The 17,909-nt window shown below is 38.0% G+C and overlaps 1 protein-coding gene across 2 annotated transcripts in view; it reads left to right on the top strand.

The window, feature by feature from the left end:
* The window catches only part of KATNAL1 (katanin catalytic subunit A1 like 1), a 76,176-nt gene extending 58,636 nt beyond the window's left edge, over nucleotides 1-17,540 (top strand). Inside the window, exons 10-13 of one of the 2 annotated variants that reach the window (XR_009536777.1) lie at nucleotides 11,007-11,133; nucleotides 12,554-12,830; nucleotides 16,803-16,889; nucleotides 17,496-17,540. Coding sequence is in view for 1 of the 2 variants with exons in the window: in XM_060129176.1 (XP_059985159.1) it covers nucleotides 11,007-11,133; nucleotides 12,554-12,752 (326 nt within the window). In the remaining variant the exon portion in view is untranslated. Of the gene's footprint in view, nucleotides 1-11,006; nucleotides 11,134-12,553; nucleotides 13,844-16,802; nucleotides 16,890-17,495 lie in introns of those variants that run through there. The other variant, XM_060129176.1, reaches the window with a different exon arrangement.
* The last annotated feature ends 369 nt before the right edge of the window (nucleotides 17,541-17,909 follow it).

The following is a 17,909-nucleotide window of genomic DNA, read 5'->3' as shown; positions in this document are numbered from 1 at the left end:
TTCTTTTAATATAAACATTTAAGGTTGTATTTCTCTTAAAGCACTGCTTTGGCTTCATCCCACAAATTTTGTTATATTTTCTTTACTATTCAATTAGAAATATTTAACATTTCCTTTTTCTTTTTTTCTTTGACTCTTGAGTTATTTAGAAGTATGTGGTTTAGGGAATTCCGTGGCGGTCCAGTGGTTAGGACTCTGTCCTCTCACTGCTGAGGGCCCGGGTTCAATCCCTGGTTGGGGAGATAAGATCCCACAAGCTGTGAGGCAAGGCTGAAGAAAAAAAAAGGAAGTATGTGGTTTAGTATCCAAATATTTGAGGATTTTCTAGATGTCTTGTTGTTGTTGATTTCTAATTTAATTCCACTATAATTAAGAACTACTCTGTAAGATGTCAATTTTTGAATTTTGTTGAGATTTTATGATTCAGCATATAGTGTATCTTGCTGAATGTTTCAGCTGCAGTTGAATAGAATATTTATTCTGCACTTGTTGAGACAATATTCCATAAATGTCAGTTAGATCAAGTTGTTGTGATAGTATTGTTTAAATCTTCTAGATCCTTAATGATTTTTTGCTCTGTTTTTTTCTATCAATTATTGAGAGTGGGTGGTTAAACTTTTTAAGTATGATTGTGAATTTGTTTATTTTTCACTTTAATTCTGTAAATTTTTGCTTCATGCAGTTTGAAGTTCTGTCATTAGGTACATAAACAGTTATCATTATTATATCTTCTTGATTCTTCTACCTTTATGAAACATCTCTTCATCTCTGATTAAATCCTTTGACTTGATGTTTACTTTGATATTAATATAGCCTCACCATGTTTGTTTTGCTACTGTTTGCATGATATATCTGCTTCCTTCCTTTAATTTTCACCTTGTACGTGTTTGTATTTGCAGTGCAGTTCTTGTAGACAGCATATAATTGGGTCTTACTATTTGTGTAGTTTATCTTTGCTTTTTAATTGCAGTATTTTGTCCATTGAAATATAATGTAATTATTGACATGGTTATGTTTAAGTCTGCCATTTTGCTATTTGTCCCTTTTGTTTGTTCGTTACTCTGTACCTCCTTTCTTAATTTCTCTTAATAGTTGACTCTTTTTTAGTATCCATTTTAATTTCCTTATTGGGTTTTAGCTATACTTAACTGTACATTTTTTAGCAGTTACTCTAGGGATTTACAATATGCATCTGTAACTTATTACAGTCACTGTAGAGCTAATATTGTACCACTTCATGTAAAATGTAAGAACCATTTGCCTCCCCCAGCCTTTGTGCTATTTTGTCATGTATTTTACATCTGCATACATTGTAAATCCAAACATATAATGGGCTTAAATTGTCAGCTCAAACTTAAATTAAGAGGAGCACAAATAGTAGTCTTTTCTGTTTACCTACATATTTAGCATCCACTGCTCTGCTTTCCTTTTTAAGGTTCAAGTTTCCAGCTGGGTCCGTCTCTCATTTGTCTAAAGAACTTCATTTAGTAGTTAAGGTCTGGTAGCATCAAATTCAGTTTTTGTTTTCTGAAATGTCTTTATTTCACTCTTATTTCTGAAGGCTGTTTTTGACTGATAAATAATTCTGGGTTGGAAGAGGGCTTTTTGTTTGTTTTTTGTTTTGTTTTTTTCCTCTCAGTGCTTATAAAGATATCATTCTATAATCTTCTGGCCTCCATTGTTTTTTGCATGTGAGGTCAGCTGCCATTCCTATCATTGTATGTAATATATCGTTTTCCCTCTGGTTATTTTTTTAAATTCAGCTTTATTGAGGAATAATTTATATATAATAAGCTTTATCCACATAAAATTTGATGAGTTTGACAGTTGCATACAGCCATGAAACACACCACAATCAAGATGCAGAGCATATCTTTCATCCTGAAAGGATTTCTTGTGCCCCTTTGCAGTCCATTCTTCTCTCCCCAAAGCACTTCCCACCTCAGGCAACCACTGATCTGATTTTTGTCACTATAGATTGTTTTGAATTTCACATAAATAGGATGATACAGTATGTATTATTTTGTGACTGGCTTTTTTCACTCAGCATGATTATTTTGAGATTCATCGATGTTATTGTTTTTTATTGGTGAGTAGTATTCTGTTATATGACCGTACCACAGATTATTTATCTATTCTCTTATTGATGGATATTTAGATAATTTCTAGTTTGGGACTGTTACAAGTAAAGTTGCTATAAACATTCATGTTCAGTTCTTTGTGTAGACATGTGTTTTCATTTCTCTTGGATAAATACCTGTGAGTATATGTTTAACTATAGAAAACAAGCTGGTATTTTCTTGAGTGTTTGTCCTCTACAGTTGACTTTTTAAATATTCTATTTATCATTGTTTTTCAGCAGTTTGACTATGATGTACCTCTGTGGGGTTTTCCTTTTATTTATCCTGCATGTGTGTTGGACTTTCTGATATTGCTGCACAGATCACCGGGACTCTGTTAACAATTTTTTTTCAATCTTTTTTCTTTCTATTCCTCAGGTTGGTAGTTTCTGTTCACTTGTCTTCACGTTCACTGACACTGTTTTCTTCTGCCATCGCCAATCTGCTTTTAATCCTGTCCAGTGAATTTTTCATTTCACATGTATTGACATTTTGCAAATCTAGCATTTCTGTTTTGTTGTTGTTTTTTTTTATAGTTTACATTGCTTTGCTGGGATTCCTCATCTGATCATTGATTTTCTGTATATTTTCCTTTAATTCTTTGAGATGTTTCTCTCCAAAAGGTGGAGCTTAATTCCCCTCCTCTTGAAAATGGATTGGACTTAGTGATTTGCTTCTAAGGAAAAGAATATGGCAGAAGTGATGCCATATGACTTCCAAGGCTAGATCATAAAAAGGATTAAACCTTTTTATCTGAAGGCCATCTGCTGACAGAAATCCCTCTTGCTCTGGGGACCTCTTTTGTTCTGTTCAGGCCTTCAGCTGATAGATTGAGGCCCACCCACATTATGGAGCACAGTCTGCTGTACTCAGAGTCCAGCAACTTAAATATTAATTTCATCCAAAAACACCCTCACAGAAACATCTAGAATAATGTTTGAACAGATATCTGGGCACTGTGGCCCAGCCATGTTGACACATAAAATTAACCATCACAGACCCTAAACTAGAATTTTCTAGCTAAACTGCTCCCAAACTCCTGATGCACAGAAACCGTGAGGGTAATAACTTGTTGTTTTAAGCCACTAAGTTTTAGTATAATATGCTGTTCTGAAATAGGTAATTGATATACTACTTTATAGTTTTTGTCAGCTAATTCTAACGTGCGGAACATCTGTTTCTATTTGCTATTTAAAAAATTGTTCGTGTATGGGTCACATTTTTCTGTTTCTTCACACATTCAGTAATTTTTATTGTATGCTCTACATTTTAGAGAGTCTGGATTATGTTGTTTTCTTTTAAACGGTGTTGAGATTTGTTCTGGCAGGCACTCAAATTATGGGCAGAACTTAAAAAGTCACTTTGCAGTTCTTTACTGTCTGTTGACTAATGCATGAAAACAGTTGCCTGTTATATTTTAATAGTTGTTTACCATAGAAGGATAAGTCTGATACCATTTTTTTTTAATGATGGCCAGAAGTCATAGCCTCCCCTATGACTTTTGAAACTTAATTATTGTAATATTCCTTATTCACTTTTGCAACTAGATCTCAAGGGTGTATATAAATAATTGGTAGATTTCTAGTTCACAGATTACATCTTGTATTGTCTTTCCTGGCTGCCACTACATATTCTGTTAATTCTAATAATATCATTACTTAAACAGAAAAAATTTTCTTAAAATAATGCTTAACTTACTAATTGAGCTTACAGAATAATAAACTTATCTAAAGCAATAATGGAAGTGATTCGAACTGTCCTGAAATATTACTCCTCCCAGAAGCAGCTCCTTAGTGTCTGCCTTGCTCTTCTATTAGTCACATGAAGATTTGAAATTTGAGTGGTTTATTATCACTCCCGATTTAATAAATTTCTTCCCTTTCTCTTTCCCCCTTTTTTCTCTTCTTCCTTGCTTTCTAAACAAAATATGTGTATGACACCTAGTATATTTATATGAAATCTTTTAATTTTGCTATTGTGCACAATGATTATAAATAAAAAATTAATACTGATGGGGAAAATAAAAGCTTTACTACTTGAATTGACATCATTTGAACTTTTGTACTTTGAACTTTAATTCACTGTAACAGACAGAAAAAAATATAGTTAGAAAAATAATTGATGATAGGAATTTTATAAACTGCTGAGGAAAGCTTGGGTTGAGGAGAAAGATATACTTTATGGTACAAAGATAGGAATTCAGCTTTCTTTGAAATATTGGAGAAGAACATAGACCTGGCTGACTATTGGGATTTTTTCTAAACTTGTTTTCCTTTATGAAAAGGTTATGTTATAGGTAATGGTAAAGGTAATAGTCATTATAGGTAATGACTTTTAGGTGCTTCTCTTTGCTCATTACTAGTCTGAATGTGTGTACCTCATGACCATAGAACTTGAGAAATTGCTTTCTCCTAAAGGGCTCCCAAACAAATAATCATAATTAGAACTCCACCCTTTCTAACTTCTTCTTTTATCTGTGTTAATTAATTTCACAGGTGTTTATTTAGCTCTTTGCTCTCTGAAAGACATTTATTAGGTACTGTGGGAATATAAAGTGTACAATCCTTGTCCTTAGAGAACTCACCGTGTGGTTGGAAGGGGGCATACACCTCCCCTAACAGCGGGGAAACAAGGGAGCATGTGATACTGGAGTTGCCCATAGTACTTTTGGGGTGGAAACGTGGAATAGTAAATTCGGGCTGAGGTGCTTAGGGGAGACTTCATGGAGGAAGTTGCATTTTCGCTGAATTTCCATAGAGAAGAACAGAAACAAAGGCATGGTTGCTTGAAAGTGAATGGACAGCTGTTGTGGCCAGAGCATCTGGTGGGATAAAAGGGTCTGGAAGAGACAGAACTATAAAGAAAATTTGGAAAGATGAGAGAACTGAAAGAATGATTTGGAAATCTAGGGTAAAATTAATGGAAAGAAAAGTAGATTATATTAAAGTAAAAAAATTGAAGGACATTTTATGAACAAAAGCAACCATGAAAAGCAATTTTTAGTTGGAAAAGGCAAGAAGTATAAGAATGAAAATAGATAAAACAAGGAAAGCCACCCCAAAAGGCATATTGTAAGTTATATAATTTACATAAATATGCAGATTTCTTTAAGATTGCGAGGCAATTAGAACTTGATGGCAAGAAAAGTCAGTGTATCAGTTACTCTTGCTGTTTAACATACCATTCCAAACAGTCTTCTTTTGCTCACAGATTCTGGGATCAGGGATTCGGATAGGGCACCACAGGGATGGTTTGTGTCTGTTCCATGATGTCTGGGTCACAACTGGAAGATCAGCAGCTGAGGGTGACTCCACATCTGGAGCCTGGCATCATCTGGAGTGTCTTCACGCACATGCCTGCTGGCTGAGGCCTGGGGCCTCAGGTGGGGCTGTCTTTCTGGAGCACCTCTGTGTTACTTGGGGTTATTCCATGTGGCCTGCGCTTCCTCAGGCATGGTGGCCTCAGCTTGTCACATTTCATATGTGGTAGGTCAGGGCCCCAGGTGTGATTGTTCCACTGGAAAAGGTGGAAGGTGCATTGCTTCTTATGACCTAGCCTTGGGGGTCACGTAGTGTCACCTCTGCTGTACTCTGGGTTGAAGCATTTACAAGCCCACCCATTTTCAAGAGGAGGGGAATCAGACTACCTCTGGGTGGAGGAGTGGAAGGCCCCATTGTAGAAGCGTGTGTGGGAGGAGAGGCTCTTGCACCATGTTGGTAAATACAATCTGCGGTAGTCAACAGATGGAAGAAGTCAGGTAACAGGCACAGGTGGAGCTGGGCCTTATACCAAGTCTCTTCTTACTTTATGCATCTGAATTATGGCAGCAACCGCTGCTCAGCCTAATGAACTCCTTTCTCCAGCCCCTTCATTTAGTTGTTTTGCTTTTAGGCTAACCTCCCTAAACCACCAAGGCATCACAGAGTCTCTTAGACTCTGAGTGATTCTTATTTCCTACCCCATCAGGGTCAGAGTACTTTTTTTTTAAACTGTAAGTTCATACCTTATCTATCCTATTTGTGTCTATTTGCATTTCTTAATACTGTGTTGTACTTTTCTACTTACCTTTTTTTTCATTCGTGCTTCTTCCTGCTTCCATGTCATAATTTATGGTGCTCTCATTTCCCAGATTGTTCTCCCTCTTCCTTTGTATTTAAATTTTATTGATTTTTCAAAGTTGACATGAAAGCATACCAATTCTATGAAGTCTTCTTTGCCATGGTCTCTCTCCCTGTGTGGACTTCACTCCCCTGGGTGTTTCCTCTGTGCTGTCTAACCCCCAGGTGGTCCTTAATAGAAGGGATCTGGCTTTTCTCTGTCTCCCGCTAATCAATTTGTTGATTGACTGAAGGTGGTGTGCGTGATGGGGCGACTGCCATTTACTGAGCGCTGCCTGTGGACTGGGCTTTACGTGTATTAGCTCATTTAACCCTCACATCAGGCTTGTGAGGTAGATTCTGTTCTTATCTTTACTTATGAGAAACTGAGGCCCCGAGCAGTTAGGTATCCTGCCCAGTGCGGCAGAGCAGGGATGTGCACCCCGGCCATCCGGCCGCACAGCACACACTCCTTATCAGTCGTGCTGGACTGCCTCCAGTACTCAAGAAGAAGTTGTGTGATCCATCTAACAGTGTTTATTTAAATTTCAAATGTGTATTAACTTGGTTATGTAGCATTGGCAGTTCTTTATACTGTTGTTAACACATTAACCCCTCGTTAAATCCTTTCATAAGCTTATTACATATCATTAATTCAGTTTTATAGAGATGATAAATCCTGCTTAGAATCTTCTGACAAATCATTGATACGACCAGTATTAAAAGTTATCTTTTCCAAATCATAGTTACTAGGGAAGAGGAGGATGCTTCCTACTAAGCTTCAGTCCCACCAGCCCTCACTTATGAGCAGCTTTATGCTCCAAAGTTCATCTAAGTCGACTGTCAAGAACTTTGCTTCGGGCTTCCCTGGTGGCGCAGTGGTTGGGAGTCCGCCTGCCGATGCAGGGGACACGGGTTCGTGCCCCGGTTCGGGGGGATCCCACATGCCACGGAGCAGCTGGGCCCGTGAGCCATGGCCACTGAGCCTGCACGTCCAGAGCCTGTGCTCCGCAACGGGAGAGGCCACAACAGTGAGAGGCCCACGTACCGCCCAAAAAAAAAAAAAAAAAAAGAACTTTGCTTCTGGGGGCGAATGCGTTATATTAAACTTGATGCTTTAAGTTCTTCGGGCAGGCCATGGTAAAACGTTTTGATTTGCAAATACAGTGGTGTTCTACCATGGGAACTGAAAGAGCAAAGTGATGTTCGTTCACTAACATCCACCTGCTATGTGTGGAGCTCTTGGGCTGAACTTGGAGCTTTCCCTGCGGCATCCGGAGCACGAGCGCCTCGTGCAGCAGTGGCCCTGTGAGCTCCCTCCCTTCCCCATCTTTCTTCCCACACCCCTCTGGCTGACCACCTAAGTGGAGGACTTCCTGGGCCCGCACCACCTGTGGGTACCCATGCTCACTGCAGGGGGGTGCCTGTGGCTGAAGATGGTCAAGGATAGGAGCTCCCGAGGTGAAGGGATTCTGGAGGTCACAATTTCTAGTCACACGCAGATCCTGCCTGCTTGCTGCTTCTCTTTTCACCCTGGCTGCTCTTTGCGTTGCTTTGCTCCATCTTACTTCAAGCGTGTGTGTGTGTGTGTGTGTGTGTGTGTGTGTGTGTGTGTGTGAGAGTGTGAGTGAAATATAACTCAAATACAAAATAATCTGTTAAAATGTCCAATTTATCCAATAATTGGCAAAGCAAACAACCGTCGAAGCACCTGCTGGGACAGGAAGTGGAGCAGTGTCAGGCCTCCGCGCTCCGCAGTATGTTCCTTCCCGGCACAACTCCCTTCCAGTTCCTGCTGGTAATCACTGTCACTGCTTCTAGGGAAATAATTTATTGTTTTTCCTTACAATTTTATCACCTAGTAATGTATCCCCACACACAGTTTTACCTCCTTTTAAACTTTACATAAATGAATCACATTAATTGCGTTCATTTGTAGCTTGCATATTTTGCTCAGTGTGATTTTAAGATTCATCCATGTTGTGACGCGTAGAGGCAGCTCGTGTTTGTGGCGGTGTGCTGTTGCATTGTATTCATTTGCTAGGGCTGCCATAACACAGTACGCCCACAGACTGGGTGACTTAAACAAGGGAAACTTATTTTATCACAGTTCTGTAGGCCACAGGTCCAAGATGAATGGTGTTGGCAGGATTGGTTTCCTTCTAGGGCCTCTTTCCTTAGCTTGTAGGTGGCCATTTTCTTTTAATGTCCTCATGTGGTCTTTCCTCATGTTGTGTGTCTCTGTGTCCTAGTCTTCTTGTAAAGATACATATTGGATTAGGACATATTGGATTAGGGCCCACCCATCTGACTCATTTTACCTTAATTACCTTTTTAAAGGTCCTGTCTCCAAATACAGTCACATTCTGAGGTATCAGAGGTTAGAGCTTCAACATAAGAATTTAGCAGGGGACACAGTTCAGCCCATAACATCCATTATGTGATTATGCCACAATTATCCATCATATTTTTTGATGGACGTTATGATTATTTCCAGTTTTAGGCTTTTATACTGCTATGAACATTCTTCTGCATGTATAATGGTGCAAGTGCCTAAGTTTCTTTAGGCCAGGATGGAGCATTCCATCCTAGGAGTGAATTGCTAGGTCATGTTGCACGGCTGAAACATCAGTGGATAAATCCAGGCTGTCTTCCAGAGTGGTTGCTTCAGTTTACACTCCTCCCAGCCAGCAATGTATGAGAGTTCCTGTTGTTTCACAGTTTTCCATCACTTGGTGTTGTCAGACTTTTAAATGCGTACCAGTCTTGCGGTGTGCAGTGCTTATTGCAGTTTAATTTGTATTTCCTATATTAGTAAAGAATTTGAACATCTTTTCCTTTATTGATTGGCCATTTTGATTTTGTGATATATTTGTTCAAGTTTTTTGTCCATTTTTCTATTAGGTGGTCTGACATTTTCTTATTGATTTGTAGGAAGTCCTTAAATATTCTAGATATAAGTTTTTTGTTAAATCTGGTGTAAATATTTTCTCAAACTCTGTAGATTGTGTGTTTTCACTGTTTTACAGTGTCTTTTGATGAATAGGCGTTCCTAATTTTAATGGGGTCAGTTTATCCGTCTTTTTCCATGTAGTCGATTTTTTAATGTATCTTAAGAATATTTACTGTGAGGTCATTAAGATAGATTCCTGTTTTATCTTCTAAAATGCTTATAATTTTGCATCTTATGTTTAGATCAGTAATATATCCGGCACTGATTTTTATGTATGGTGAGGATGACCCAGTCCCATTTTTTCTCTGTGAGTAGTCAGTTCTGGCATCGTTTATCGAAAAGACCCTCCTTTCTCCTACTGCCCCGAACCACCTGTGTCACAAATCAGGCGTCCATAGCGTATGCTCTGCTCTGCTCTGCTCCTAGGCTCTCCATTCTGTGTCACGGATCTGCTTGTCTCTCTCTGCAAGAGTGTTAGACAGATTTGCATCCTATTGCTTTGTAGTAGAGCAGTTCCTCCTGCCTTGCTATTGTTCTTCCAGAGTGTCTTGGTTATTCTTGGTTCCTTCCATTAACATTTTCATATCTGCCTGTCAGGTTCCACAAACAGACCTGTTGAGGTCTTCATTGGAATGCCTTAACTCTGTAAGATCATTTGGGGGGAATTGTCAATGTCATGAAAGACAAAACAAAGTAACACTGGGGAACTGTTTGAAGAAGACTAAAGAGAGACAATAACTTTAATGTAACGTGTAATGGTTTTTAAGAAAGTAATAAAGGCCCGGGACAAATGTGGACATTTTAATCTGGACTGTGTATTAGATGAGACCAATGCACCAATGTTAAATTTCCTGTTAAGTGTGATGGTTGTATGGATGCCTTTGTTCTTAGGAGATACATGCTGAAGAATTCAAGGTAAAGTGTTGTGTTGCCTATAGCTAGCTCTCAGTTCATAAATGAGAGTGGGGATGAGAGGAGAGGGCAAGGGAGTGATAATGGCAAAATGTTGACAATTGGTGAATCTAGAGAACAGGTAAATGAGTGTTCACTATTTTTTTTTTTACCTGAAGATTTAAAATTTTTCAAGATAAAAATTGGGAAAATTAAATTTCGTTTTGTATATCAGGAAATCGTAGAGAGCCGGATCCAGGCTAATTCTGCATTACCTTAGTGTGCTATATTAAGCAGATTTGTCACAAAAACTGATGGTGAAACAGCAAGCAAGATTGGTTATTAAAAAATTCTGTTTGTTTCAGCTTACTCGATACACATTTCAATCATATTGGAACAGCAAATGTCTGTGGGCCGGCTCTCCAAGTAAAAAATATATTAATAAGCGTTTTGTGCCAATTGCTGATTGCTAGGAAAAGAAAACTGGATTTTTAAAAAATACTGATTAGAGTTCTGGAAATCTTTTCCTATGTCATACTAAAAGGTGAGCAAAGTAACTCATAGGAGTTACACTCCATGCAATCTAGTTTCATAAAGCTAGGCTAAATATTTTTTTTACAAAAGCATTTCTGGTGCTTGAATACTAATGTTTTTATTTTTCATAAAGGATCTCAGACCCTTTGTTCTCATAGCAAATATCTTCACAATCTATTAGGAAAACTCTGAGTTTTGTTTCAATTATTAGTTATTACAGCCAAGGCACACAGGGAGTTAAATGATTCCACTAGTCATGCAGTGAATTAGTAATGTTAGTGGACTCACAGTTGTTGACTTTTCTTTGCATTAGACTCTTTCTTTTCCTGAATGTTAAATAGGTGATTTCTTATCAAAATGATTTGTAAAGTAAAACATCTAACAATAACAACAAAAAAAATCTTCTAACAGCAAAAGGAAGAACTGAGCTTCTGAAAATCAATCTTCGGGAGGTTGAATTGGATCCTGATATTCAACTGGAAGATATAGCAGAGAAGATTGAGGGCTATTCTGGTGCTGATATAACTAATGTTTGCAGGTATTTTTTGTTGTTGTTAATGATCTGTGACGTTAGACATTAGTTATGGATTTATCAGGAGGACTTGTCTTAAAGTCAGTGTGCAGTTGACCCTTGAACGATGCAGGTTTGAACTGTGTGGATTTTTTTCACTAAATATATCCTGTAGTACTACAGGATCTGCGGTTGGTTGAATCTGGAACTGTGGATAAGGAGGAATCGCTCGTTCAGAGGGCTGACTATAAGTTATTCCCGGATTTTCAACTGTGCCAAGGGTCTGCACCCCTAACCCCCGTGTTGTTCCAGGGTCAACTGTAGTTCACCTTTTAGAGCCTTTGATTTTTAAGAAATTGTTTTGCCCAACTTGGTCATAAATGGCTTTGACAACCTAAGGTTAATTTAGCCCTAAATTGGAGACTAGCTGCATCAACATAAAATAATAGCATTTTGTTTTGGTTGGCATTATTTTACTACACGCAGATGAACAAAGGTGATCAATTTTATATGTATATATATATAAAAATTTCCCTTTCAGTTTAGTGACATCATAACTTTTAGACAATTCACATCACTCAGTGAAGAGGAATTGTTTTTAGTACTTAACTTCCCTAACAATACTTAAATTGACATCAGTAGCCTTTCCTTAAAACCATAACATCTGTGTTACTCATTTTTTCTACGAGTATTTGTCCTATTTGCGTGTAAGTTTAGTGGCACTCAGCAAGCTCACAATAGCTTCTACTGTTACCATAGAAAAATGTATACACAATAGCTTCTACTGTTACCATAGAAAAATGTATAAAAATCTGAAGTTTTGGTTGGCTTGGCTGCCTAATAGCTTTTTCGTGAGCACTAGTTGTACACTTCTTCCTAACCTGCGTAATTATTTACAAGTGATCAGAATGAGCTGAAAATAGGACCCAGAGAAGCCAGGTTTTCTCTCTTCACTTGCCCACAAATATTCCATGTAGGGAATTCCACATCCACTGTATTCAGATATATTCATGCTCCAGAGAGAGAGAGGTTCCTGGCTTTACCTCCTCTAATTAGGTTGTAGACAAACTGGTATAAGATTTGAGTTATGTTAACATTAGCCGTATGTTTATTTCCAAGTATGCAATTCAGTATTCCATAATTCTCCTTCAGTTTCCTAGACTTGTGGGCTGTCTTTGAGGAGCAAGTGGGGAAAAGAAAATTCAGTACCATCTGAGCCCAACCTAGACTTTTAGGATTCATTACAGTACTTTTCATGTTTAAGTCCTTTGCATCTTGTTTTAACCTTTCCTGAGCCCTCAGGATGTCTCTGAAGTGGAAAATTCTGAGCAGCATGGTAAAAACATATAAAATGATCTTTTGAATGTTTTCCCTTAACATGATCACAGTTGAATATGTTTAAAACATTTGCAACAATAAGTATTCACTGATTTTGGTATATTTTTAGGGATGCCTCTTTAATGGCAATGAGACGACGAATCAATGGCCTAAGTCCAGAAGAGATCCGTGCACTTTCTAAAGAGGAACTTCAGATGCCTGTTACCAAAGGAGACTTTGAATTGGCTCTTAAGAAAATTGCTAAGTCTGTGTCTGCTGCAGACTTGGAGAAATACGAAAAGTGGATGGTTGAATTTGGATCTGCTTGAATTTCTGTCAGCTCTTTCATTTCTGGTATTTTTGTTTATAAAATGTGAAGAAATTCCAGCAATTTTTTAAAAAAACAGGTTTGGAACTTTACATTGGAGAGATTTTCTCTTAAAGAAAAAATTTAAAACACAAAAGAACATACATATACTTGAGAAGTAAGAAAAGCTTACATAGAGAGCCTGATATCCACATATCCATGCATTATAGTTGCACACCCTAACCAGAGTGTTGGGGGCTGAAGAAAGCAACCAGTGTGCTATCGTAGAAACTTGTTTACAGAAAATGTAGAGGGAGCTCTGTTTCTCACTAGTGTTCATTGTTTTTTAGTTTTTTCTATTCTTTGCTCTGAACTTGAGGGACCTATATCTGTTGGCTTTTAACATCAAAACTGGGTTTGTGTCAGATCTATTATTTGTTGTTAAGAATTATGGTTTTGGATTAAATAATGAATCTGCTAGTTAAACCTTTAGAATTCACCTACTACTGTTAGAGTCTATTATATAGTTTGAATTTTCCCTTCCCTTCCCTCACCATTCCCTCTACTAGCTATTTAATCACTTATTGAGCTTTATGGGGGAATAGCCTCATGCTTTGTGGTTTTTGAATCCTTTTGCCAAGTGGCTTCTCTGGTTTTCAGTATTTGTTTTGCTGGCCGTATTTTACATTGGAAGGGTGGAAAGAACATCATGCTTGCATAAGATGCTCTTTTTCATTCTAGACTTCTGAGTTTGTTTTCACTTTTCCTTCAATATGTTCAACAGATAAACCCTTGATTTTTCTCAGCTCAAACATTGTTTTTTGCTGAATTTGCCTTTCATATTCTAAATAAATGCTTTGGTATTCTAAACAAGTCCACTCTCTTGTGGCTAATGCAAAACAAACAAAGCAAAATCTTTATGACTTTCGAGACAGCTTGTTTATTAACAAAATAACATCGTGCATAATGAACAACGAACATTTAAGAATCATTCCTTGTCTAGGTTGAGTGCTTGTACGCACGCTAAGATTAGGTTAGAAATATGATATGCCCATTCTTTTCAGCAGGAATTAGACCGTAGAAGGAGGCCAGAAAAGGAGAGGCCATGTATCTAGTCACAAGTAGAGTAGCCTAGTGTTAATTTTAAAAAATTACATTTATCCTGTTTTGATTGGGCAACCTCTGCTTTAATAGTCAAGCTTAAAAAAATTTGTATTTGATGATATCCTGAATTTTCAATTTTGGACAGTAACTACTAGTTTAAAACCAGAAATAACATATAGCTTTTTTGACAGTTAAACTCTTAGCAGCTTCCTTAAGAGATTTCTTCCCCCTACTTAGAACCATATACCACAGTATTCATCTAATGCTTTAAATTACCCCCCTTTCCTCTGAGGCATAGATTTATAAGAGTTAAAATCATGAGATATCATGATTTTATTTTAATTGATTTAGTTCATCTTAAAAGTTGAAATGAGAGAACTTTCCTTTTATTCATGAACTTTTAAAATAAAGAAATAAATAATCCCACTAAGATAATCTTGCAGACTATTGCCATCCAGTAAGTTATTTTTTTCCCGAAGTCCTAGGGGCAGTCATTACAACCTTAGTGTTTTGATTGCCAAAACTTGTTTGCATAGTTTAGTCAGACCATTTTGCTAGATTTCATGTATTTGTCTTGGCTTACATTTCAATTTTTTTTTGAATTCTTCATGCATAATAACGTGGTAATTTTGATTTTTTAAAAACTATCAGTTGAGCAGTATTTGGAGACTCAAGCCTCCTAGGAGCTTATCTTTACTGTGTTAAGTCAGTCCGGTGTGTTTTTTATTTCCCTTGTTTCTCACTTTGCTCTGTCAGTGGATGGTGAATGCTTTGTGTGTATTAACCCCTTAAAGGATCCTGAGGAGATCGCTGGGGCGTTCTGTCCGACCTTTCCTGCACATGGTATGTGCATTGTCTTTATTGCAAGGCTGTGTTGCCTTACCCAGAATGAGAGCATTTTTGTGTTTTATTTTCTTTTTTCTGTTGTATCATCAAATTAGAAAGATCTGGTTCCTTTCATTACTCTGAAAACCTGAGTGTTTGGGGTTCTTCAGCACAGTGATGTCGGGACTAAGTTTTCTACACTTCTGTCTCGCAGGTATCTGATCAGATAATCCTCCATCTTAGTAGGCTCATGTTGGTTGCCTGCTGTGTGCCTGTCCCTTGGGTGGGCGCTCTGCGGCCACAGAGTTGGACCAGGCAGTGCAGTACCGACTGGGCACTTCCTGTAATTACACCGTGTAGCTTCTGGCTCCCGCTAATGAAACGATTTCAATTTATAAGTGGAAGGCACAGTAACCTGCGAGTTGCTTTAAACGTTTTTCTCTCTTTAAATTTGCTTTAAAATTAGAAGTGGTATCCATTTGCTTGAACAACAGGACTACTATAGATCTTGGCTATTTTCATGGACAATTTTTGTCATTTCCCAAGCTACATGTTCATTGTAAACACATACACATGCAATTATGGCAAACATGTAAACGTGTTACATGTTTACTGCAAACATTTTGCTTGCACAATTCCTTTACTTTTAGAAGGAAATGAATATTAATTGAATGTGCCAGACAAATGGCTCTCTAACGGAGGCCGGAACCTTCTAGTATCCATGTAGAAAATAGACGATGGCGTCACAGACTTCATCTTCAGTCAGCAGCAGTGTGGGCATTCCAGAGTGACCAGACACACTTTGGGCTTGGACCTCTACCTCCCAAAATGCCAAGACAGCTTGGAAGAGGTAACATGTTGTGGTCTAGCTGCCTAACTGGGGGTTTCGTTTGGGCTCCAGAGACTGCAGTTTTTATGATGTGATATTTGACTGTCCAAACATAGGCTGAAATCACTAATTACTCAAAAAGTGAGCAAGCAAGTGTCTGGTAAATCTGCCGTAAAAAAACATACATGTACATCAGGAAAAATGTGTGTACATAGCCCAGATTTTCAATATAAGTGTCACTCTTTCACTTTGCTACATGCAGCCTGACTCTTCTGAACAGAAAGTGTTGGTACTGTAGGTTTCGAACACCTTGAGTTTGTTTGAATCCCCTCCCTGGAAGTTTCTGTCTACACTGCCGTATCCATGATGAGAATCACAGACCAGTTGACGCGGTTCTGTTTCACTTTCCTTACCCTAGCAACCTTGAGGTAAAGTGAAGGATGAGGCAGGTATTGCTTGTCATGTGGGCTTTGGCTCCTTCTGTGTTGTCTTGATTATTGACTCTTTTGGCATAATAGTAGATTCCCACTCCTCCTTTTCTCTTGTGAATGATAAGTCACCTCAGGGTATTTCCTGTGTGATAGGCATAAAATGTTAAGGATAATTGTTGGCCTTTTCCAAGAAAGGGCCACTTTAACCATATGAAGAAACAATAGTAATCCTTCTTTTAACATTTGTTTTGTATCTTCTGTTCCATAATGGTTTTGATTGTGTAGTAGTTTGTACATACCGCTTAATTTGTGATGTACATAATTTTTTTTTTGCGGTACGCGGGCCTCTCACTGCTGTGGCCTCTTCCGTTGCGGAGCACAGGCTCCGGACGCGCAGGCTCAGCGGCCATGGCTCACGGGCCCAGCCGCTCCGCGGCACGTGGGATCTTCCCAGACCCGGGCATGAACCCGTGTCCCCTGCATTGGCAGGCGGACTCTCAACCACTGCGCCAACAGGGAAGCCCAATGTACATAATATTTATGTGAATCTAAGAATCTGTCACAATAGAAAAGGGTAGGAATTATAGTTGGAGGGCGTGTTAGGGGAATACAAATATTTAAACCCCAAATGTTTTATTCTTATCTCTGCTAATTATTTTTTTTTTTGCAGAAAAAGCTAAAAACTGTAATAATTACTATGTTTACTTATTTATACCTTTAAATTAGGCTTTTCATACTTATTTATTTGATTTTTTAGGACGTTTGCTTTTAATATTGTTTTCTCTTATGAAAACTATATGATATTTAAAAATAAAGTCCCTAAGATAACACATATGTTTTTAAACATTCACAAATTAACAATAATTCTTTGAATTTTTATTAGGTTTTTTGGCTCCGGACAACTCTTTAACTTTAGGAATATTTCTCAATTTCCAGATGACTTGTTAATAAAAACAGGAAAAATATTAAGGTAACGTCATCAAATTTATTCTTTTTATTTTACCTTTCTCCTTTGTTGATTGATTTTATTTTATATGTATAGAAATAACCTAGATTCTGCTTTGTCACCAGCAGTGTGTAGGTTTCTGTACATATGGAAATTTGGTAGGGAATTAATGTGGAGGTTTTCCTCCTATGAAAGGACTCCCATTTTATTTTAAGTTCAAAATCATAAAATGCACTTTTGTTTTACAACCTCTGAAATGACTAAATATTGCCCTTTGGAAAACCTGAGTCTTTGCACGTGTTATTTCCAGAGTCTACCTCAGTCAAACAGGCTTAGTTTTAGGTGCGAATGAATTGAAACCATATTGAAATTCAGTTCGTCATCTGTACTATACCTATGTGTTCGTCCAAGCGCTTCCTTCTCTCTCCTCTCTCACTCACTTTTTTTAACACTGAAATTTCACTTGAAAATATTTGTTGTTCTTCCTCTGGGAAAGCCATATATTCCAAGTGAAGCCTCTACAGAATGTCTGGGTGAGTCTTCCCCTCTTTGTTGGGACAGCTTCATCACTCGATGTTCCTCATGTCAAGGAGTGGTTTCAAACACAACACACCTCCCGTTCTCTCATAGCTTCATAAATACAAACTCACGTGACAGCATTAAAAGTCTCGGGACCTAACTGTTCCTGTACAAGGACCTAAGTACTTCATGGAAACACACCGAGGTGGACACGTGACATGTCTGTTCACACGGCAGCAGGGCAGCAGGCGTCGCCTTCGGTTAACATTGTGCGGACACAGTGTCCAGCGAGATCGCTATGTGCTGTAAGTGTTTTGTTAAGATTTTTGTTTCAGTGTCTGTCTCCCAGTATTTTGAACCTAATTTAAAGAAAAAACGTTTCCAAATTGTATTTATTAAATGTGCTTTTCCTTACATTTTGTGCGGCTACATCCCTAGCTTCATGAGCTTAGCTGTGTCTGTGCGTAGGTTGTAGTTTGGTAATAAATTTCTAGAGTGTGGCTTGTCGGCGTTTTCTTTGTGGTT

Source organism: Lagenorhynchus albirostris, chromosome 18 (assembly GCF_949774975.1).
Source record: "Lagenorhynchus albirostris chromosome 18, mLagAlb1.1, whole genome shotgun sequence".
Taxonomy (NCBI): Eukaryota; Metazoa; Chordata; class Mammalia; order Artiodactyla; family Delphinidae; genus Lagenorhynchus; species Lagenorhynchus albirostris.
The sequence above is the reverse complement of the archived record's forward strand: the minus strand, read 5'-3'. Positions and strand labels throughout refer to the sequence as shown.